The sequence below is a fragment of the Trichosurus vulpecula genome, chromosome 1, assembly GCF_011100635.1.
Source record: "Trichosurus vulpecula isolate mTriVul1 chromosome 1, mTriVul1.pri, whole genome shotgun sequence".
Taxonomy (NCBI): domain Eukaryota; kingdom Metazoa; phylum Chordata; class Mammalia; order Diprotodontia; family Phalangeridae; genus Trichosurus; species Trichosurus vulpecula.
The window spans coordinates 245,648,829-245,672,295 of record NC_050573.1 but is presented as its reverse complement, the minus strand read 5'-3'; the positions used below and the strand labels follow the sequence as shown (position 1 = coordinate 245,672,295).

General features: G+C 38.4%; 1 protein-coding gene across 1 annotated transcript in view; it reads left to right on the top strand.

The window, feature by feature from the left end:
* The window catches only part of ZNF521 (zinc finger protein 521), a 310,894-nt gene that overhangs the window by 89,372 nt on the left and 198,055 nt on the right, over positions 1-23,467 (top strand). The window contains exon 2 of the mRNA XM_036746234.1: positions 12,163-15,515. Coding sequence (XP_036602129.1) covers positions 12,603-15,515 — 2,913 coding nt within the window. The 5' untranslated portion in view covers positions 12,163-12,602. The remainder of the gene's footprint in view (positions 1-12,162; positions 15,516-23,467) is intronic.

Sequence of the window (23,467 nt, the reverse complement as noted above, 5' to 3'; positions counted from 1 at the left end):
TAACCAATGAACTTTAATTAGCTTTCATGAAGGACTGTTTATTGCAAATATATAGCAAGAACAGAAGATAAACATTTGGAACCACACTCTCCCCCATACAACCTCAGACCCTGGTGAGAGTAGGTTCAAACTTAACATCTCTTCATAGCTTATCTTCAGAGCACATCTCTTCGTAGCATTTGACTTACCAGTTCACTTCCAAATGAGGCAAGGCCCATGGATGGATGAGCCCTATCTCTGCTACTACTAGGACAGGTCAAGCAAGTTGCTCAGGACTTTGCTCCTCACTGTATGACCCTCCCAAAATAGTGGCTGGGACTTCAGCTTCTGGACTCTGGTGATTCATTCTCCTGAATTTTCAAAGCTCACAAGATCATAACCATCTCCACTTGCTTTAACCTGAAACAAGAAAAAATAGACACAAAGAGGCTCAGAACAGAGGACCAACACCCATTGGTCCAATACTTAAGAGTCTTGGGTTCTAGTCCATGCTCTATTTCTAATTAGCTTTATAACCTTGGGAAAACTAAACAACCTCTCTGATCCTCAATTTCCTCATCTTTAAAATGAGGTTTTGAACAAGAATATCTCCAATTGTCCCCCTCAATTCTCAAATTTCTGCTTCACAGGATATTGTAAGAAAATGATATTAATAACCTGAATTCCCTTTCCTCTCCATGGCAATTTTAGTCATACCCATTTATATTATATCTATTTAGATATTAAAGCCAAACTTTCATGGGACTTCAGTAGCTCAGATTGCAATGAGCCAAATGGAATCAATGCTGTTTTTTGCCTGTTTAATAGGCCTTTGGAGAAAAACACTATAATCTCAAGCGAAAGAAGTTATGCTAAAGATCCATTAATCAACACTCTCTTTTATGATCGGTATTGAGCTCATCAGTCTCACAGTGTCTGTGATCTTATGTGGGTGAGGAATAAAAACCAACACCTAGACCTTGGTTCTGTTTGTGGACTTCATGCTATAGTGTCATGGGAGCAGATACTAGGACAAGTATAAATAACTCTATTTGACCTTTACATGTCTTTATACTTTCAAGTGGAGAAAGGGGGCTTCATATTTCCTAGCATAGCACCAGCACATGGTTGACACTTAAATGTCTGTTATAAATGAATGAATGACCTACTAACTTCTTGCTCACAATTTTCATTGGTTGCCTAAGCAATAGCAGTTAGCTCTTAAGGACTGATGTCAATCCCTACTGGTATTACTCCAGTTGTCCCTTGTAAAAAATGAGATGAGCCACTCATTTTAATTGGATATTTTTTAACCCCACTCCAGTTCTACTGTGTTTTCAGATCATGGGGCAGAGGTATAAGTTGTATTATAGATATGAACCAGGCAGAGATTCTCCAGCCTCATCGTGATGAATTGGGGAATCAAGCTTTGCTATTGTCTCTTTGGAGGAAATGAACGGGAAAGAGGGGAAGGGGGAAGGGAAAGGAAGGAGCATTTACATAGCACCAACTGTATGCTAGGTACAGTGCTAAGTGCTTTACAAATATTACCTCATTTCATCCTCACACAACCCTGGAAGGTGGATGCTATTCTTTTCATTTTACAGTCGAGGAAACTAAATTAAAAGGAGGTTAAGTGACTTGCCCAGGGTCTCATAGCTAATAATGTTTGAGGATGGATTTGGACTTGGGTTTTCATGACTCTAAGCCCTGTACTTTGTCCACTGTTACCACCTAGATTTTTTCACTTTAATCACAGTCACAAAGTTCTCATTGTGTCAAAATGTTTTTGATAAAGGAAAAATTGGTCCTTGGTCCTTCATGGAGATAGTTCCCATTTCACAGAGTTCCCATTCTCACTTTGTCTTTGTCTTTCTGTGCTAAATTCAGTAAAAATACAACCTCTCTGAGATACATTTTTCTTTCCCCCACTAAAAAGAAGGATCATAAAGTCTACCCTAAAGAGATATTGAGAGATTTAATTAAGAAGGAGCTACATGGAAATTTATTTCTACAAAGCTTCATGCTAGTATTATTATTAACATTTTTGTTACAAGAAATGTCCTACAATGTTCAAGAAATCATTTTACATTTTGCCAGCAGTCTAAATAATTCATAGTCATTCTTGAGATGAATGAAATCCGTGACTATCCATAGTCCATCTCTTAGATAGTAGTTGTACCAAACATATCACCAGAGCGGTTAACAAATAGCCACAAAGACAGATGAAAGTCTTAGTTCTATTTTTACTTTATGTAATAAATAGGGAATTGAGCAAAAGAAAACTAGTGGGAAAAAGAAGCAGCAAAAAAGACTATGGGAAATTCATAAAATACATTTTATTTCCCTAAGAGCTGAATGTAACATTCGTTTCTTTAATTTTGTAAATTTTAATTTTATAAAATGAAAATGACACTTCACTTGCCTAGTTGAGAGACTGTTTTACTAGTTGACATAATGATAACTTTTAATCCACTGGGCTGACACTTTCTGTTTGACCCCTTTATCTCTAAGAAAACTAACAGTACTCCCAACCATCACACTCTGAGAAGTTCTGCACTGGAAAAGTAAATAACAGCCCTGAAAAATGTCAATGATTGTTGTTGTTGTGTGTTGTTGTCATAAGAGTAACAGGAAATGAAGAATGGTTACTTTCCTTGGCTGTCTGTGGTAGCCTTTTCTACTTTAGCAAACTGTATTTATCACTTTGCTTCAGAATGAATCCACAGGGGCTACTAATTGGTCATTAATTAATTTTTAGCCCTTTCAACACCTCTGCATCCTCTAGGGGCTTTGCCTGTAATGGAGTATATAGCGTGGCCTTTTCTAAGCCGCTGAAAATTTGTGTCAGCTTTACTGTTGCCTCGGATACACAGAGGTCAAATTCTGTTACAGCCAATAACATTTCATTAGAATCTCCATATAACCAAGTTTCCTAGTTCTCAAGTATTGGTTTACTTTTTGGAACAAAATTCAATACAACAAAATTCCAATACAAAGAAAGAATTTTTGTCTGTTTCTACAAGTCCATTTGCTGAGATATGTCCTGAATGACTCATGTATTTGGTTTCTTTTGATAGCCCTTTATGTAATAAACCTTTGTAGAGGGGGTGTGTGTGTGGGGGGGGGAGGGCGATGATATTGCTTTTTTATTTTGTTTTGTTTTTGGTGACACCCGAAGGCAGATTGAAATATTGAAAATGTGAACTATTCTTACCTAAGAAGAACTGTGCACGAGATGTGTCAGTCCGCCATCATACTTGAACATTCTATATTCTATGATGTCACAAAAAGATGGATTTAAAATCATTAGTGGCAGAAAGGAAATAATACTACATGAAACTTTAATGCATGATTTTCAGGAATTGGGATTGTTTCCTCAATGCAGACTAAGTATGAGTTTGAAGCACACTAGAAGCTGAACTCGAAAAGTTTCCAGAAAGTAAAATACCTGATGAGAGTGGGGCCAGATGCCAGTATCATAGGTCCAAGGACTTTCTATAAATGGGAAATCAGTGAATAGAAATTTTGTGATCCCTGGTAGAATTAGAAAATGGCAGTATTTGTGACTGCTTAAGAGTCAGTTCAACAGTGATATATCAGATCATCTAAGTGCTATTCAGAAGGCAGTGTGTTCAGTAGTATCTGTACAAACTGCTAGTGAAATCATTCGTTCAGCAAACGTTTATTATGTGTGCAGAACCCCCGAGCTAAACACCAAGGGAGTCACCAAGGGAGATACATAGTTCAGCTAAGACCCTGATTCCTGCCCTCATTGATTTTACAGTTTAGTGGGGGTAGAGAGAATGCTATGCAAACACAGGTGAAAATAATACCCAATGTTACGTGATAGATGCATTTGAGAGAGATCTAAAACCAAGTATTTTATGGCTCTGAAGGTTATCATCCTATTTTTAAAAATCGGGAACCAGAATAGGATTTGTTGGGGTTTTTGCTGTTCTGGAAAAAAAAAACATGGCATTTGAGAGATTACATACGATTGCTTTATTTCTTTGTATTTTTTTTTTGATGTAACAACTACAGTTTGAACTTTATGTTTTATGTTCTGTTAGTACATGTATTCTCTGATTCTGATTTAGTAGGAAGAAAAACGCGTACACACTCCTATACTGCTGCATAAATTAAAAAAAAAACTTTATATTCCTTATCTTGCTTAAACCTCATAACAACTCTGTGAGTTTAGTGCATATGCTATTTATTCCCATTTCATAGATAAGGCAGCCAAGACAGAAAGAAGTTAAGTGGTTTAAACGTCTGTGATCACAGAGCATGATTAGAATCCAAGTCCTGTTTGTTGCTCCTAGAGCTCTTTTCATTAAATCATATGGCCTCCCATGATAAAAGAACCTGAGATGTTTAAATGTCCCAGAAACATAAATGTTGGTAGCAAACCAAAGATGAATGTGTAAATTAAATTACTCATAACTTCCATAGTCACCAAATAAAGAAATTCTGCAAATAAGTTATATGATGCTGGATTTTCAGTATTAAACACTCACATTATGTAGCAGTTTGACTCAGAAAACTGAGTCTTGACTAAGTTAAGCACTTTGTCCCTGGGCACACAGCTAGGGGTGGGGAGATGGGAAGCGGGTAGTGCCAGAGCTGGGATTTGAATCCAGGTTTCCTGGCTCCTACTTCTATACTCTTTCAGGGACAACATATTGAAAACTCAGAGACTGGTGCTTATCAATCAACCAGCCAACCAATCAGCAAGCATTTATGAGATACCCACTATATGCCAGGTTGTTTCCTTAGCTGTATATGAGAGTGGTGGTGGTGGTTTAAAAGAAAAAAAATAAAGAAATAGTGCCAACTCCAAACAATTGTAAACTACTTTTCCTTCTCTCTGGCTTTCAGAAGTACGTCGTGATTTCCTTAAATGAATTGGATGATGACTGCTCTCTAACTGGTATCACATCAGCTTTTTCCTCTGATTTGAGAGGTGGAGTTAAATGTGAACTGCTTAAGAATGCACTGTTTTCTATTTAATTTGGCTGGGGAAGATGGAATTCATTGAGCACCGTCTGTTCAAATGAACTTTAAGCAACAGCAAGCAAAACATTTATACTCCTTTCTACATACATAATAGCAATGTGTCTGGTGAAGGAGACATAATAGAGCTAAAAGCAGGGGTTACCTTAAGGGAGGAATAGAGGAATGTTCACTATTTAGATAGGTTCATCTTAAGCATTAATAGTATTCTGCAATAAGAAGCTCTTCCTCCCCCTTCTACCGTTTAACACTGTCAAGTGCTAAAAGAAATTTCCAGCTGTAATAGTGGGGATCTGTCTCTCTTCCGAAGATGCATTAACACACATATGCATTAATACACACATACGCATTAATACACACATGCACGCACACACATGTGTGCGCGCATGCACACACACACACACACACACATTCACACCCTCTTCCCAGTCTAGCCCCAAATACTATCCTTAATGTGAAACCCTCTTACAGTTCTCCTCTCCATTGAATATAACCTAATTGCTGATGTATTTAATAAGTCTTCCCACAGCAGTTTAGAAATACTGTTAGAATTTTAAACACCTGTAAATTATAAATAATTTTTATAATTTATTATATTTATATGTATAACATGTTATACATATAAATATTTCATTCATTACAAATAAATATATTTATAATACATTTTTATATTTTATAAATTGCAAATAAATAAGTTCACATCTTTTATTTGGATGCCTATTGCACAGTATTTGTTTTCAAGTAGTTAAATAAGGCATAAGACAAATGAGTGATTTTAACAGGGGACCGTTGATAGGAACTAATAAGAAAAAGAAAAGTGATGTTTTTATCATTAGAATTACAGCTGAGGACGAATAAAGAAAATTTTGTAGTAATGCATGAGCTTTTGTTTAGAGCCACTTTCAACTCTAAGTATTTCCAGCATTAAAATGGGATATTTAACTTTGTTAGGTGACGTTCAAAGTGCTCTGATCTAACTGAGATCCTAGTAGCACTTGAGTATTATTGTAAATCTCCCCACGACATAGCTATTAAGCAGATAGCCCATCATATTGTTCCTTTTGTACAGTGCTGAACTTCCTCACTTAGCATTTGTTCACACCTGTATATGCCCTTGTGAGTTCTTATCTCATCTTTAAGGTGGTTCTGTAGCCAATTATCCAAAGAAGTACTGCAAACTCTATCCAATTGAAAATAAACATAAAGCAGCTATAATAGGTCTTATAATATAATATTTCTCTCAGCCAAGGGGGACGGAGGAAACACCAAGATTTTAATGTCTGGAAGTCTATTTGGGGTTTATGCCTCTTGGTTGACACTTACTCTGCTACCTACTGACTTGCATTTTACTTCGATATTCAATATATACTACTGGCTTTTGTGCTAATGTTTTATGGAGAAATGAGAGACATTTGACATTATATGTTCAGCACTAGGGTCCCTCCCCTTAACATTTACCTTTCTGTGAGGAAGTGAGGTGAAAACCTGTATGTGGTAATTGGAGACTTGTGAACACAGTCAGCCTGGTTTTAAGTTCCATGAATTTTTAGACATCTCCACCTAGCCATGTTTAATTTCTGTGCTGCCAGTATCCGCATGGGTACATGTTTACACCACACACGTGTTTACAACATTTCTGCTGGACCATTTATGCCAATACTGTACCATTTTATAGAAAACTAATTTCCAGTGGATTCCCACAGGGGAAAGAAACTTTAAAAAAAATCATATTTCTATGCTGTATACACGCAAACATCCCCCCAGTCACATACAGCACATGTTAAGTGCACCTTTTTGTTTATATATAGTTTTTTGTCTAGAGACCTGAGAAACATTAACTAATCTTCATAACGCCTCAGAGGGTAAGGAACAAGAATTATCATCTTCATATTGCAGGTAGACAAACCTAGGGAGGGATGAATTAAATGACTTGGCCAGGTCACTCTCTAAGCCATTTGTGAAGCTAGAAGTGAACCTTCAGGACTCCCACGACTCGAGGTTCCATTCTCAAGAAAAGAACAGGGTTTGCCACTGTTTCTCTGATTCCCTTGAAAAGTCACTATTAATGTAAATCCTGTCCCTGTTAAGGAAGCCTTGCTGTGGAGCACTTGCACACACATGATACTGAGTCCCTAAAGGACAGTAAGAAATTACTCTGCCGTTACAGTGAACCTGCTCAGGTAGTAGCAGAGTCTCAGCAAGGCTGGCTTTTGTAGGCTTAGCTACGTGGAGGCCTGGATGTCCTAATGGTTCCTCCAGGTATCCAGAAACTACTTGTAGGAGCCCTAAAAAGACTTCTAGAATAACTAACATCACATTTACAAATCTCTACTATGTAGGTGTTATTAAAGATGTTTAGAGTATCAATTTCATTTCAGCGCTAGAGGTAAAAGTAGATGCTTAAACATGACTAGGTGGAGATGTCTAAAAATTCATAGAACTTAAAACCAGGCTGACTGTGTTCACAAGACTCCAATTATTGTATATAGGTTGTCACCTCAATTTCTCACAGAAAGGTAAATGTTAAGGGGAGGGACAAGTGTCTTCAGTGCCCCGTCCTCAGGAAGCTTACGGTGAATAAACCAAACAAGACAGGTAAATGCAGGGAGTATTTGTTGATGGTCTGTATCTTTTGAGTGACCTTCTCCCTCCTCTTCTTTGTTCTTAATTTCATTTTTGACTGTTCTTGCTTGCTATTTATACCCAAGTGTGCAGGTGTCCCTTTTTTTTTTCTTCTGCCCCTTCAAAGATGGGACTGTAAGAGTGACTAGGTCATGCAGCCTTTTGATGACTGAGGGCCCTTTTCTTGGACAGCTTGTTAAATCGGTCAGCAGCACCAGTGATAAAATCACTTTCAGATCTGTAACTCTTCATTCACTACTACTGAGGCTGGCACATGAGAAACTGGTGACACACCACAGAGATGCTTTGTGCTCCTGTGATTTTTTTTCTCCTTTTTTTTCCTATGGAATAACTCCTTCTGGTATTACTTCACTTTTCTGTTAGTGAGCACTTTCCCCTATAAATATGACTGCACAGGTGTTGCTCTGCTCCTAACTGAGTTTCCAGCTGTCCTCCTCCAACACAGACCAGGCAAAATCTGTTGTTTAGTCCTATTAGGCAGACTAGAGAACTATCAAGCCTGAGATGGAGGTCTTCCTTGCAGGATATGGCAGTTTTGTTGCCAGGAGATGGTCAGGAAAGCCTGGCTGGCTAACAAAGACAGTCCTTCAGCTGCTGGGTGTAGTTCCAGATTTGCATCCCCTTTGGCAGCGGCACAGAGGCTGCTGCAGTGTGGCCAGCCAGCAAAATTAGGAAAGAAGGACCTCTTTTATTTACTCAGGCTGCTGAATCATGGGCATTCCTGTCTGCTTGGAGAAAAGTCAGGCAGCTCTACTTTCCACTCAAAGTCTCAGGAGTGTTTGATACTTTCATCTCTGAGTGTTCACACACTTGTTTTAATGTGCTTTATGGAAATGGTGAAACTCGGCAAGTACAGTTGCTGTAGAGAAACATCTGCACCAACTATTCACACACATTTACATCTTTAAATAGACTTTTAGGTCTTGCAGCCTGGTTTCCAGCAAAGTTTTTCAGCTGTGAGAGCTACAGCTCTCCTAGAGTCAACTAGTGTGAAGTTATTAGTTCCAAAAATTAAAATTTAACATGGGCATGCTAAGTGCTTCACACTGAAATGCAGAATGTTTGCCATAACAAAAAAGGCATTCCCAGTAAGTAGCACTTAACGAGTGTGAAAGGGGAAAAAGTAATGTTGTTTGAGAAAATAGAATGGTAAGAAATCTTCCAATGTTTCTTTATTTCTTAAAAAGAAGGAGCTTGTGATCACTGGAATTTACATCAGTAATGTGGATGTGGTCAGCCCTGTGAGAACCTAGGAGTTTATGGGAACATTGACAGGATCTCTTTCAAGAGCATGGTTATTCCTTGGAGACTTTTGGCCAAAGAGGCCTTAGGAGAGTCTGATATCCTCCCAGCATGTACAGGTTACTTAACCCAATGAGATTTTAGTAAGTTAGTCCCCCCTTGCGTTTCACTTGGAGAATAGATCCATTGATTGTGCTGGTAAAATGAGATATTTGACTTAATTAGAAAAAAAAAAAACACAACACCAGAACTCAGCCTTTCAAGGATTATGTATTTATATAGGATGAACCTTCCTTGCCCTGTCCCACCCTTTTCTCCAATACCATTTCCTGCTTTGCAAAATTATATTGGTACATCAGACTATTTTGAAATTAATTCATGAACAATCCTACATAGGATTTCAAAGGACATTTTAGTTGCAAAGATATATCAGCTCTTGCAACTTAGCCTACCTCCCCCAACACTTGCCCAGGCAGAGGTTCTAAGTATTTAGAACTAGAAGGAATCTTACAGATCATTGGGAGAACTGGAAATAGAAATGGATCTGGGGTCAGAAGATTCTGAGTTCAAATCCCAACTCTGCCTTGTCTTGCTTGAGTGACATTAGATAAACCACTTAAACTCTCTGTGCCTCAGTTTTCTTATCTCTTAACTGTAAAAATGAGAGGGTTATGCAAGATAAGCTCTAAGGCCCCTTCTAGTCCCCAGTCTGATCTATTTTTATACATGAGGAAACATGGGGTCAAATAACTGAAATGATTTCCCATCATCACACAGGTAGTAAAGAGCAGAGAAAGGATATGAACTCAGGTCTTCTGAACCCAAATTTAATTCTCCCCCTATTGTGGTACACTAGCTAAAAGCCAAGTGAAAATTCAAAATCTAAGAGAGTAGGGACGTGGGATTAAAAGGCCCCTGTATCCTTTGCAGACAGTATCTTGGACTGGCTAACCATCAGGCTCACTTGACATGTGGTTGAGATTTATAAGCAAAAGAAAATAGTTATGTAATAGGTAAAGGCAGGTCTAGGCCACAAATGAGAAAATGATTTAAACATTGTGCTGGTGATTGCACACTATTTATAACCGCCCATTGCTATACATTCCCTTACACATTTATGTAATAATATATCATGCCTGCACGGGATGTGCAGTTGTATAATAAATTCACTTATTAAATTTGTAGGCCCAGTAGCAATGGCATATCCTTCCAGCTCAGTTGCGTGACAAATTCTGATTCACTGTTTTCTCTGAATGTACAAAGGAGATGTGTTTGAAAAATATTTTTTAAGGGAAATGACAGGATTTAAGTCTAACAGACACTCGAAAGTTGGTAGATTTACACCCAATGTGTTCCGCAAATTCAGTAGCTAGCTATGTCAACTTAGGAAAAGGGGGGGAAAAAATCTTGGATTCGTTTTAGTTGATATCAGCTTTCAGTGGCATGTCATTTTCCTTATGGGAATTAGATCAACTGCTAGAATCCTCATCACTTTTTTTGTCTCTCTTATTTTTACTGTATCCTCAATGCTGAGTGGTCATGTATGCCCTGAGTTTGCAAGCATGAACTATGTGCGTGTTTAGCATGTTGTCTATTCTAGCAGTAGTGATTAGGCCTAATTCTATGTTAGTTACATGTTGGGTTATAGAGTCAGGAGAGAGAGGATGCAAAATCATGCGGTTTTCAACTTGTATTGAAAAGCATTGTTGCAGTGGGCAGGAATCCAAGTATGGTGTTTGGTTGTTTTCTCAGAGTTCGATGGTTGCCATCTGGCATTGATAGTGAGATGGTGTTGTCATCAGTTTCTAGATGCAGGAAAGGAATAGATCCTCATCTGTTTCCTGCGGATAAGCAAGAGGTTGATAATCTAGTAAAAATCTTGTTACCTTAAAGAAAGCAGACTTGGAATTTGTTTATATAACAGCAGCCAGCTCCGACTTTCATGTGAATATTGGAACTTGTTGGTGAGCTGGAGTTATTCAAGACTTATTTTTTTAATTAGTTTTAATTAATTAATTTTCCGTCTTCTGTATTTTGTCCGGTCTACTTTTATAAAGAAATAACTTTGATAAAGGGTGACGAACTTTTTTTTAATTGATTTGGAAAGCAAGTATTAGAGGAGGAAAAAAGGTTTTATAACTAATTTTGAAATGACCCTGATGTCCTCTGACTTGATAAGAAGGCAAGAGAAATAACAGTAAGTACTTGTTAACTATGGATATGAAAGTGAAGTAATTTTATGGGTAACTTGCCTAGCTGAGTAGCTGGCTTACATTCTTGTTTGTCTTCTCTTTGTTGCTCATAAATCTTTCAGCGTTTACCATAATCATTTATCACTTTTCCTGTTTCCAGTTTTTACAAGTTGCTTTGTCTATGCTCACCTCCAAGTCCAGGTTCTGTTTAGCTAAGGAAGTTCAGGCTGTTGAAGCTTTTGCAAAAAGGAAGAAATGGTGGGCCACCTCTTGAACTTTAAGAACAAAATACACGATTAAAAAATCTGGCTCTGGTGAAAGTCTCTCATTTTCCTTTGATCCTGGTTGACTTAGTACATGTAATACCTTGCATTACCCTGCTAACATTTAATAATCCGCTTGTTGGCCTGTGCTATCCCCATCTTCTAGTTATTGGAGAAATGCTAGTTGTCTTTCATTACCCAAGAAATAATTATTATTGTGTTTTCTGTCTGCCTTTGTGTGCTTATTTTTTAATATTTTTTTGCTGGAAGCAATAAGGCCTGTACCAATAATAACCCCCATGAAAGATTTTGGTCTTCAGAACTATCTTTTTATATAAAAACAAGCAAAATGCAGAGGGAATTTTTTATTAAATATTAGACATCTGGGTTGACTGCATTAATTTTAAATCATTCTTATAATATTTCCCCTTTTCATTTGGTTCTTCAGATGCTCACATAATATGCAAATCATTTTACAATGAATACAAAAGAAACATTAAATATATTAAAATCTGCATTTTAATAAAGTTGTCAATGTATAATATATATCCTTCAACTAAGGAAGAATGATAAAAAGTAATAAAAGGGTAATTTAGACATAGAACTATTTAATAACTTTTCATATTTTACAATCTGATAAAAGTAAATGTAGAATAAAAAGCTTTGGACTCATGTTTTAAATTCTCCCTTTTTGAGTTCTACCTGTTCTGTCCTTGCTGCATGGTTCTAAATGTTTTAGCTAATGCTAAAAAATGATAAAATAATCTTTCTCCATTGAAATCCCAGCATTTAAAATGTATTGATTGGTACATTCTTTCTTCTTCCAGATGGAGTGGATGTTGAAGATGACCCTACCTGTTCTTGGCCAGCATCCTCACCTTCCAGCAAGGACCAGACTTCCCCCAGCCATGGAGAAGGTTGTGATTTTGGAGAAGAAGAAGGTGGCCCGGGACTACCCTACCCTTGCCAGTTTTGTGACAAGTCCTTCAGTCGCCTCAGCTACTTAAAACACCACGAGCAGAGTCACAGTGACAAGCTGCCCTTTAAGTGTACCTACTGTAGCAGACTGTTTAAACACAAGCGGAGCAGAGACCGCCATATAAAACTCCACACGGGAGATAAGAAGTACCATTGTAGTGAGTGTGACGCAGCATTCTCTAGAAGCGATCACCTGAAAATTCACTTAAAGACTCACACGTCCAACAAGCCATATAAGTGTGCCATTTGTCGACGTGGATTCCTCTCCTCCAGTTCACTACACGGTCACATGCAGGTTCACGAGAGGAATAAAGATGGCTCCCAGCCAGGCTCTAGGATGGAGGACTGGAAAATGAAGGACACCCAAAAATGTAGCCAGTGTGAGGAAGGCTTTGACTTTCCTGAGGATCTCCAGAAGCACATCGCAGAGTGCCACCCCGAGTGTTCCCCGAACGAAGATCGGGCCGCTCTCCAGTGCATTTACTGCCATGAGCTTTTTGTAGAGGAGACTTCCCTTCTGAACCACATGGAACAAGTGCACAGTGGCGAGAAGAAGAATTCATGCAGTATTTGCTCAGAGAGCTTTCATACGGTTGAAGAACTGTACAGTCACATGGATAGTCACCAGCAGCCTGAGTCATGTAACCACAGCAATAGCCCTTCTTTGGTCACTGTTGGGTACACCTCAGTATCTAGCACCACCCCAGATTCTAACCTCTCAGTGGACAGTTCTACCATGGTAGAAGCAGCCCCACCCCTCCCAAAGAGCCGTGGGAGGAAGCGGGCTGCCCAACAAGCCTCTGACATTACTGGCCCCTCCAGTAAGCAAGCAAAAGTTACCTACAGCTGCATCTACTGCAATAAACAGTTATTTTCAAGTCTTGCAGTACTGCAGATTCACCTAAAAACTATGCATTTAGATAAACCAGAGCAGGCTCATATTTGTCAGTATTGCTTAGAAGTGTTACCCTCGCTCTACAACCTGAATGAACATCTTAAACAAGTCCATGAAGCTCAGGACCCAGCTCTGATTGTTTCAGCCATGCCTGCCATGGTCTACCAGTGCAACTTCTGTTCTGAAGTTTTTAATGACCTCAATACTCTCCAGGAACATATTCGATGTTCTCATGGATTTGCAAATCCTGCTGCTAAGGATAGTAATGCATTCTTTTGTCCTCATTGCTATATGGGGTTTCTTACTGATTCTTCCTTAGAAGAGCACATAAGACAGGTCCATTGTGACCTTAGCAATTCCCGTTTTGGTTCCCCGGTGCTTGGAACACCAAAAGATCCTGTCGTGGAAGTGTATTCTTGCTCCTACTGTACAAATTCTCCAATATTCAACAGTGTTCTCAAATTGAACAAGCATATTAAAGAAAACCATAAGAACATTCCTTTGGCACTGAATTATATTCATAATGGAAAGAAATCCAGAGCCCTGAGCCCACTCTCTCCTGTGACAATAGAGCAGACATCTTTAAAGATGATGCAGGCAGTTGGTGGGGCTCCTCAGCGTCCAACAGGGGAATACATTTGTAATCAGTGTGGGGCAAAATACACTTCCCTGGACAGTTTTCAGACTCATTTAAAAACTCATCTCGACACTGTGTTGCCCAAACTGACCTGTCCTCAGTGCAACAAGGAGTTTCCGAATCAGGAATCTCTGCTGAAGCATGTCACCATCCATTTCATGATCACCTCAACGTATTATATCTGTGAAAGCTGCGACAAGCAGTTCACGTCTGTAGATGACCTCCAGAAGCACCTACTGGATATGCACACCTTTGTCTTTTTCCGTTGCACCCTCTGCCAAGAGGTTTTTGACTCCAAAGTGTCCATTCAGCTTCACTTGGCTGTGAAACATAGTAATGAAAAAAAAGTCTACAGGTGTACATCCTGCAACTGGGACTTCCGCAACGAGACTGACCTCCAACTCCATGTCAAACACAACCACCTGGAGAACCAAGGGAAGGTGCACAAGTGTATTTTCTGTGGCGAGTCTTTTGGGACTGAGGTGGAACTGCAGTGCCACATCACAACCCACAGCAAGAAATACAATTGCAAGTTTTGCAGCAAAGCGTTCCACGCTATCATTTTGCTAGAGAAGCACTTGAGGGAAAAGCATTGTGTCTTTGAAACAAAAACTCCCAACTGTGGAACCAATGGCGCTTCTGAACAAGTGCAGAAAGAGGAGGTAGAACTCCAGACTTTGCTGACCAACAGTCAGGAGTCCCACAATAGTCATGATGGGAGTGAAGAAGATGTGGATACATCTGAACCCATGTATGGGTGTGATATTTGTGGCGCTGCCTACACCATGGAGACTCTGCTACAGAATCACCAGCTTCGAGACCACAACATTAGACCTGGAGAAAGTGCCATAGTAAAGAAAAAAGCAGAGCTCATTAAAGGGAATTACAAGTGCAATGTCTGCTCTCGAACATTCTTCTCGGAGAACGGCCTCCGTGAACACATGCAGACCCACTTGGGGCCGGTGAAACATTACATGTGCCCTATTTGTGGAGAACGGTTTCCTTCCCTTCTGACTCTTACTGAACACAAAGTTACACATAGTAAGAGTCTGGATACTGGAAACTGCCGAATTTGCAAGATGCCCCTCCAAAGTGAGGAGGAATTTTTAGAGCATTGCCAAATGCACCCTGACCTGAGAAATTCCTTGACGGGATTTCGTTGTGTGGTGTGCATGCAGACAGTGACCTCTACCTTGGAACTCAAAATCCATGGGACATTCCATATGCAAAAAACAGGGAATGGGTCGGCAGTACAAACCACAGGGCGTGCTCAGCATCTCCAAAAACTGTACAAGTGCGCTTCTTGCCTGAAAGAATTCCGTTCAAAGCAAGATCTAGTGAAGCTTGATATCAATGGTCTGCCTTATGGTCTATGTGCTGGCTGTGTGAACCTCAGTAAGAGTGGCAGCCCAAACATCAGTATCCCTTCCAGCAGTAGTAGACCAGGCTTGGGCCAGAATGAGAACTTGGGTTCCATTGAGAGCAAAGGCAAGGCAGGGGGACTGAAGACGCGTTGCTCTAGTTGCAATGTTAAATTTGAATCTGAAAGCGAGCTTCAGAATCATATCCAGTCCATCCACAGAGAGCTTGTTCCAGATAGCAACAATGCGCAGTTGAAAACACCCCAAGTATCGCCAATGCCCAGAATCAGTCCTTCCCAGTCGGACGAGGTAACTTTTCTTTTTATGTTTGCTGTTTAACCTCCTCAAGAAACTGTCTTCACGTATCCTCACGCTTTCTCCAGCTTTATTGTCACTTGCCAAGAGAGGTTTAGATTGAAATGTGATCTAGTTTTCCCCCATAGCTGTTAGCTAGTAATTACTTGCATCTCGATAAGCAGCATTTTGGATTGAATGGTGCAAAATAGGACTAATTCCAGTCTCCCTAGGATATTGTCTTCTCTATGACTGAAGAGACCAGCATTCATGCCAGCACAACTGAGATCTGGAATCTTAGCACAGCTCCACTGTGAACTGAAATCCCCAGCTATGACTTGTGTGTATAGCAAATAGATAATGACATAAAAGTAAGATACCATGAGCCAACATGCTGGCTTAAAGAGTAAATTAAAAAGAATATATATTTGTGAATAACAAATTGGTTCAGGGTGGCTTTTTAATACCATGCTGTCAACACTCGCTGTTCTCTTTTGTCTTCTGGGTAGAGATGAAAACATTGCCTCACAACACTATTTAAAGAAGTCATTCATCAAATACCCCATGCACAGCACCCTGACTAAAGTCACCATCCAGGGTTTCAACTCTTTATTTGGGTTTAAGGTTCAAAATTAATTGTTTCTTCTTATTTTGAGATGGTTTTCATATACTTTTTCCCCCAAGATGAAGACAAGAAACAAATCCATTCTAAAGGAGGCTGTTTCATAAACCATCCATCCTAGAAGCTGAATTGAGCCCTGTATATTTTCTTATGATTTCTTTCTTGTTTTAGTGCCAGTACTCAAACTTAGCTTCTCTTGTTCCCAATTTGTCCAAACTTTTATTGGGACAAATGAATGACCCTGAGAGAGCTATCTCCTTTTATTCCGGGGTCACTGAATTTTCCCTATGTGTTCTCTATGCTCACATCCATTTGGGTGTACCCATGGTGCTTCACTGCAGATGGCTATCAGGCAGTCAATAGGGGATATCTGAAAAGAAAATCGTAGTGCCCATCTTCTTATAATATCTCATCTTTGTGGCAGGCAAATTCCTGAACTTTGGATCTACTTTTCCTTCCCCCTCCACAAGACATGTGCCATAGAGATTATTAATATTAATTATTATTATTGCTAATAATAATAGTAAGAAAGAACTGGGTTGGACCTGTGATATCATTGCCATAAGGAACTGCTAGGAGAGGGGACTCAGTCTACTAATTCAGTTCAGCTCCTTCTCTTGTAATTTAGAGTCTTAGTTGCCTAGAGCAGAGGTAGTAAACACATGGTACCCAGGCTAGTGCAGCCTGCAACGCTCCTGAGCACAGCCTGAACTAGATCAAATACAACTGATAAATACTTAGCAAAACAATTAAAAACATGTTAAATATTGACAATGTTAATACGTGGCTTTCCAAGTCAGTTTGTGCCCTCAGAGATACTTGTGTATGGTTTAGTGGTCTCTGTTTCTGTTTGAGTTGGATTCCACTGACCTAGAGCACTGAGTGACCTCCCCAATATGTGTCAGAGTCAGGACTTGAATCACAAGACTCCTGGGCTTGGAGCTGCCTCTTTATCCCCAATACAACACAGACTCTATAATAATAATAATTATAATTTATTTCAGTTGTTTTTTAGTTGTGTCTGACTCCTTGTAACCCTATTTGGGGTTTTCTTGGCAAAGATACTGGAGTACTTTGCCATTTCCTTCTCCAGCTCATTTTACACATGAGGAAATTGAAGCAAACAGGGTTAAGTGACTTGCCCAGGGTCACACCACTAGTTAGTATATGAGACTGAATTTGAGCCCAGGTCTTCCTAACTCCAGGCCCAGCTGTCTATCCACTGTACCACCTGTGTAATAGTCCACTTAATATTAAACACGAAAGAATAAGATTAGTATAGCAACTTGTCCTGGGATAATTTATATCTGAGGATAACAACAACAGCAAAATCTTTCCAAACAGTCCAGGGTAGCTAAGAAAAAAGCTTTGAGATTGTTTCATACTTTCTTTTGGACTAGGTAGGGATGGGGAACCTGCGGCCTTGAGGCTATGTGTGGTCTTCCAGATCCTTTGACTGATTCAAAAGGCTGCACTTAAGGATCTAGAAGTCCCCATGTGGCCCCAAGGCTGCAGGGTCCCCACCCCTAGACCAGAGGCTTCCCTTGAAATAAAAATGTTAATAGTTGGAATTAGTGGAATGACATTTTTAAAGGTAAAGGTTTTTATGAAGAAAAAACATTATTCTTAGGTTAAGCAGCCACTGAAAAACTGAGAAATTTGAGTTTAATTTGTGTATCACATGGATTTAATTACAATGTATATAAACATTTTTAAAGAGAATCCAAAAAAAAGTGCAAGCTGCTTGTAGTTTTATGTCTGTTTTTAACAAAAAAAGATGGAGGGAATTTATTTCTTCTTGTTCTTTTTTTTCATGTTCCTACTGGTCAGGCCGCAGATGTCCCTTCATCATTTCGGCTTACTTTTTGTTATACTCTTTAAACTATTAGATTTCTTATTAAGATTTGAGATGCAAATATTTCAAAGAGAAGGGATGATACTACAAGTGCATCTCTAATGAGCTTAGTATTAGTGACAAGTGGATTTAGAATTGTTAGGTTAGGGCTAATAGCTTCCGTTCTTATTCGTAGGACTGAGTCAAGCTAGCTCTTGAGGACGCTGCTAATCTTGATAACAATTAGTAAGCTTTTCTATAGCCTTAATTTACTTAGTGTTCCATGTTTTAATATTAGTTAAGCACTTATAACTTATTTTAATATTTTCCAATTAGAGAAAAGGAGCTCATAATAAACTCCTACTTCCCAGATAATGTCTAAGGAAAACAGTTGCTTTAAAAATTGTCTTTCTTGAATGGATTCTCTTACTCTATATTTGAAAGAATGTAAGCTTCTCAAGGGAAGGGGCCATTTCATTTTTGCCTTGCATCCCCAGGGTCTTGCACATACCACATGCTTAATAAACGTTTGAATTGAATGGAAAGTCTTGAATTAAGATGAATATGTTTCAAGAAATTATGCTTTTAATTTCCTGGACTTCAGACAGATTTGAACTTCCAACATATTTCTATTTATTCAGTCTCTCAGACTTTATGATGTAGTCATCGGCTCATAGTTTAGAATTGGAATGGATCTTAGAGTTCGTCTGAGCCAACCCCTTCATTTTACATATGAGGAAATGGAAGTTTAGAAAAGTTGTTAAATAACTTACCCAAGGTCACTCAGTTGTAAATGTCAGAGCCAAGATTTAAACCCTGGACTTAAACATGCTCTTTTCACTTTATCGTATTACCTTTGCTAGACTTCATTTGTCATGTCATTCCCTTTATCATCATCATCATCATCATCACTGTCACGATCACATGAAATTATGTTGAAGTATTGAGTTTTTTCCTATCTAACTCTGTGCTGGGTCCTATATAACTTAAACAGTACCTCCCTTCTGGGAGTTCATAATGTAATATAGACAACATTGCTATGGATGTCACCCAGAAAATGGGAGGTCAGACACAGCTGTGCAAGAAACAGACAAGACAGAGTGGTAGCCTGATACATCCTTGTGAAGGAGCATTTAAATAAATAATTATTTTTACTATTTACAGGGTATAACATTTGTGTCTTTTCAGGGTAGGTAATGTGTGCATTAGATTCCATGGCACCTAGAAACTATCAAGAAAAAGTGTCATGAGAAGATCAGACTTTAAGAAGCCTTTGATGATATGGGATACACCATATGTTAGTGAAAAACATAGCCGAAAGAAATTTGATCTTTGTCGTATGTGACTTGGAACACCTATATAGGAACCTGATGCATTTGGAGACATAGGTGGTATCTTACTATTTTTTCCCCTCAGTAGGGATCATGACTTTGAAAGAGAAAGGAGTACATGGGAATTAAAGATCTGGCAGATAGACGGTGTCAAAGGTCAGGATTTGTTTTTCTGGACCATGAGTTAAATACCAGAATGTTATACTCCTAGAAAAGGATGAATCACAGTACTAATTGTTGCTGCATGACTGTCCCACCACCTTTTTTCATCCTGCGTCTCTTAGATAATGTTTTATGCCATTTCTGGTATGCAGAAGTATGGTTAGAAGAATGGTCAGTAACATGTTATAACCTATGATCACCAGGCACTCTTCCATTGCCCTTTGTCCACTTGTAATTCTAGTGCTTCTGAGATCAGGTCATTCCATGATATTACATCACCAGGAGAATACTGGTGTTGAAGAGATGAACTTTTAGGTAAGGGAAGAGTTTGAAATCATTTAAATCATTATGTAGTGTTTGAAATGTAATTCATTGCATTCTCTTCTTATTATTCAATTCTGGGTCAAGCACATTATCAATATATAGTGTCTAGTCAAGATATACATATTGGTGACCTAATGTGATAGACAATTTCTAGCAGCATATAATAGCTTGTGTATTATGTTTTTCATCCACTTCATACATGCAGTATGAATGGTTAGACACCTTTGTTTCTCACTTATATACATTTTACTGAAAAAAATGTGGCTCAATGAAATTAATACAGTGTTTGTGAATGAAAACACTTGCAAAATGTATAATTCATAATTGAACCTATAGTTTTCATTTAAATTTATACTATCTTCTATAATAATGCTGAGCTCCCTTCACAAACATATTTCCCTATTAAATGCCATACTTGATGCCAATATTCAGTAGATTTCAGAACAAAATTAACTCTGTACTTCCTTTTTTCATGCAAGCTAACAATTGGATGTATATGCGGGCAATAAGGATGCAGTAGTCAGGCCTTCTGACTATGTCTTATGTGTCATATTTAATGTACATTCGTGATTATCCTCCATTTGAGAACACTGTCTAGTAGGGTTTTTGTCCATAAGGTATTCTATGTGTCTTTCTATCAGTGTTGCCTAGGGACTGGTATAATCAATATCCAAGCAAGGGTAAGGACTATGATTAAAAAATGACATCAGGTGCTTTCTTCCTAAGACTACTCTGAACCTTTATTCCACCATGGTAAGGAACATCAGTGACAGTGACCACAGGACCTTAGTTATTCAGAATTTACTCAGACTGATGGCCACCTAGTGAAATGTAGGCTATGGGTGAGATTTTTCTCAATATACAGTGGATTGCAAATAGCATAGGACAAGATACAATAGTAGTAGGGCATAGACATCAGCTAGAAGACTTCCTCTGTTCGAAGTAGAGTAGCCAATACATTTTTATCTGCTTTGCTAAATTTTGTCTCATCAATCAATTGGTGAGCATTCATTAAGTTCTTACTGTATTCCAGGCACTATGCTAAGCTGTGGATATACAAAGAAAAGAAAAGAAAAGAAAAGGAAAGAAAAGAAAAGAAAAGAAAAGAAAAGCAAATTCAAAACCAAACCACAGTCCCTGTCACCAAGGAACTTGTATTCCAATGGGGGCAGAAAACATGCAAACCATTACATGCATATAAGGTATTTACAGAATAGAAGGAAAGTAAGATACTAATAGTGCTGGGGGTTGGAGGAAGGCCTCTTGCATAAGGGATTTGAGCTGAATCATGAAGGAAGCCAAGGAATCCAGGAAGTGGAGGTAAGGCAAAAGTACATTCTAGGCATGTAGGACAGATGCTGAAAAGGAAAGAGTCCAAGATGGAGAAGTATGTGCAAAGAACAACAAAACAATGCCATTTAATCATAGATTACTTAGAAGTAAGAAGAGAGAAAAGGTAGGAAGGGGCCTATCAAAGCCAAACAAAGGATTTTCTCATTTGATTCTGGGAGCCACTAGAATTTTTTGAACTGAGGTAGTGGTGACATAGTCAGACTTATGCTTTATGAAGATCACTTTGGCAGCTGAGTGATGGATGAATTAGAATGGGGAGAGACTTGAGGCACAGAAATAAACTAGAAGGATATTGTAATAGTCCAGACATGAGATGATGCACCAGAGCAGTGGCTGTGTGAGTAGAGAGAAGGGAATATGTACAATAGATGCTTGTAAAAGAATCAGTGACAAGATTTTTCAATAGATTGGTTATGTAAGCTAAGTGAAACTGAAAAATTGAGGGTCACAGCAAGGTTGAGAGGCTAGGAGACTGGGAGGATGATGTTGCCCTCTAATAGGGGAGTTTGGAAAAGGAGAAGGTTTGGGGAGAAAGATAATTATTTCTGTTTTGGACATGCTGAGTTTGAGATGTCCAATTGCAGTTGGAGATACAATAGCACTTCAGGACTGGCTAAGTAGATCTCAAGATCGTTTGCATAGAGATGACAATTGGAGCCATGGAAGCTGATGAGATTGCCAAATGAGACAGTATAGAGCAGAGTTTCTTAACCTTCCGGGGGAGTCCTGAACCCCTTTGGAGGTGTGGTGAAGCCTCTGGATTTCCTCCTTGAATGATTTTTTTAAAAGCATAAAAATAAAATATGTTAAGTGTGACCTGGAGAAAGATCCAGCAAAGGAGAATGAATAGGAGCAGTTAGGTAGTAGAGAGACAACCAAAAAGTTCCATTATTTGGGATAGATGACATAATGTTAAAAGACTACAGAAGACTGGCTCACTTAATTTCTATTTTGCTTTCAACTTAGCCATCAGAAATGATTAACCTTAAAATCTAAATGGTAGAGCAAATTGGTTAGTGGAAATTTTAAATCCAAACCAGGTAAAGAGAGTAAAAAAGAACCTAGCAACTTTATTTGAATACAAATCTCTAAAGCATGATGAATTAATTCCCAGGATACTGACAAAAATTACATAAATGTGACCACAATAATATTATTGAAAATCTTTGAGAAGTAATGATGTCAAAAGAGGCAAACTTAAAAATAAAAAAGAATGGATTTTTGGACATATAGTTAAACGTAGTTTTTAAGTCCTTGTGGGAGGAAAAACCCCAATAATAATTATTATCATTGGTTCATTTATTCAGTCTATGATCCTATCCTTCTAATGTGACAAACTTGCCCAGTTTACTTTATTTATAGGGTCATTAGATTTACTTTCTCAAGGCATTTCGCACATTTTACCAAGGATTTTACCAAGATACCCTTGTATACAAGATGGAGACGTGTACTAGATTAGAGTAAAATTAAGTGAATATTTAACTGCACTTCCATATTTTTTTATAAATATATCAGCTTAGATGAATCTCTTTTGCAGCATGCTGTAGGGCCCTGTCATCAGCCCTGTTGAAAATTTTTAAAAATCAATTGAGAATTGAAAGTATGCTTAGCAAATTTGTAGTTGACATAAATGTAGGAAGGAATACTTCTATACTGGATGTCAGAAGGAAGATTCAGAAAGGTTTTAGTATTTTGGAAGAATAGAATAAAATTTTTTTAGAAGAACTTTGGTAGGGGCAACTTTAAATCTTACATTTAAATGTAAAAAGTTGTTATGTAATAGTACTTAAAAGAATTTAAAATGAAGCTCAAGATTATGATATAAGATTGGATTTCTCCTTTCTGTTGAATACTGCTAAATGCACTTCACTGCCTAGATCCTGCCACTTATTCCCATGTAAAGTTTCTAGTTACATCCTTTTTACCACAAGTGTCTTAGGTTCATGCACCATTAAGTAATCTCCTCTTGGGACAAATTACCTTCTCCAATTTGTGTTCCCTTCAATCCATTCTGAATTCTTAGATACAGTTGTCTACTATGTGCCATTTTGATTACATCTTATCCAGTATATCAGGGGACTTTAGGACTGGGGATAGCATAGGGCCACTACCACAAGAGGTGGACTAGTTCATAGCAGACTTGTTGTGGTTGTTGTTGGTCAGTCATGTCTGACTCTTCATACCCCCATTTGGAGTTTTCTTGTTAAAGATACTGGAGTGATTTGTCGTTTCTTTCTCCAGCTCATTTTATAAATGAGGAAACGAGGCAAACAGGGTTAAGTGACTTGCCCAGGGTCATGCAGCTAGTAAGTGTCTGAGGCTAGATTCAAATTCAGGAAGA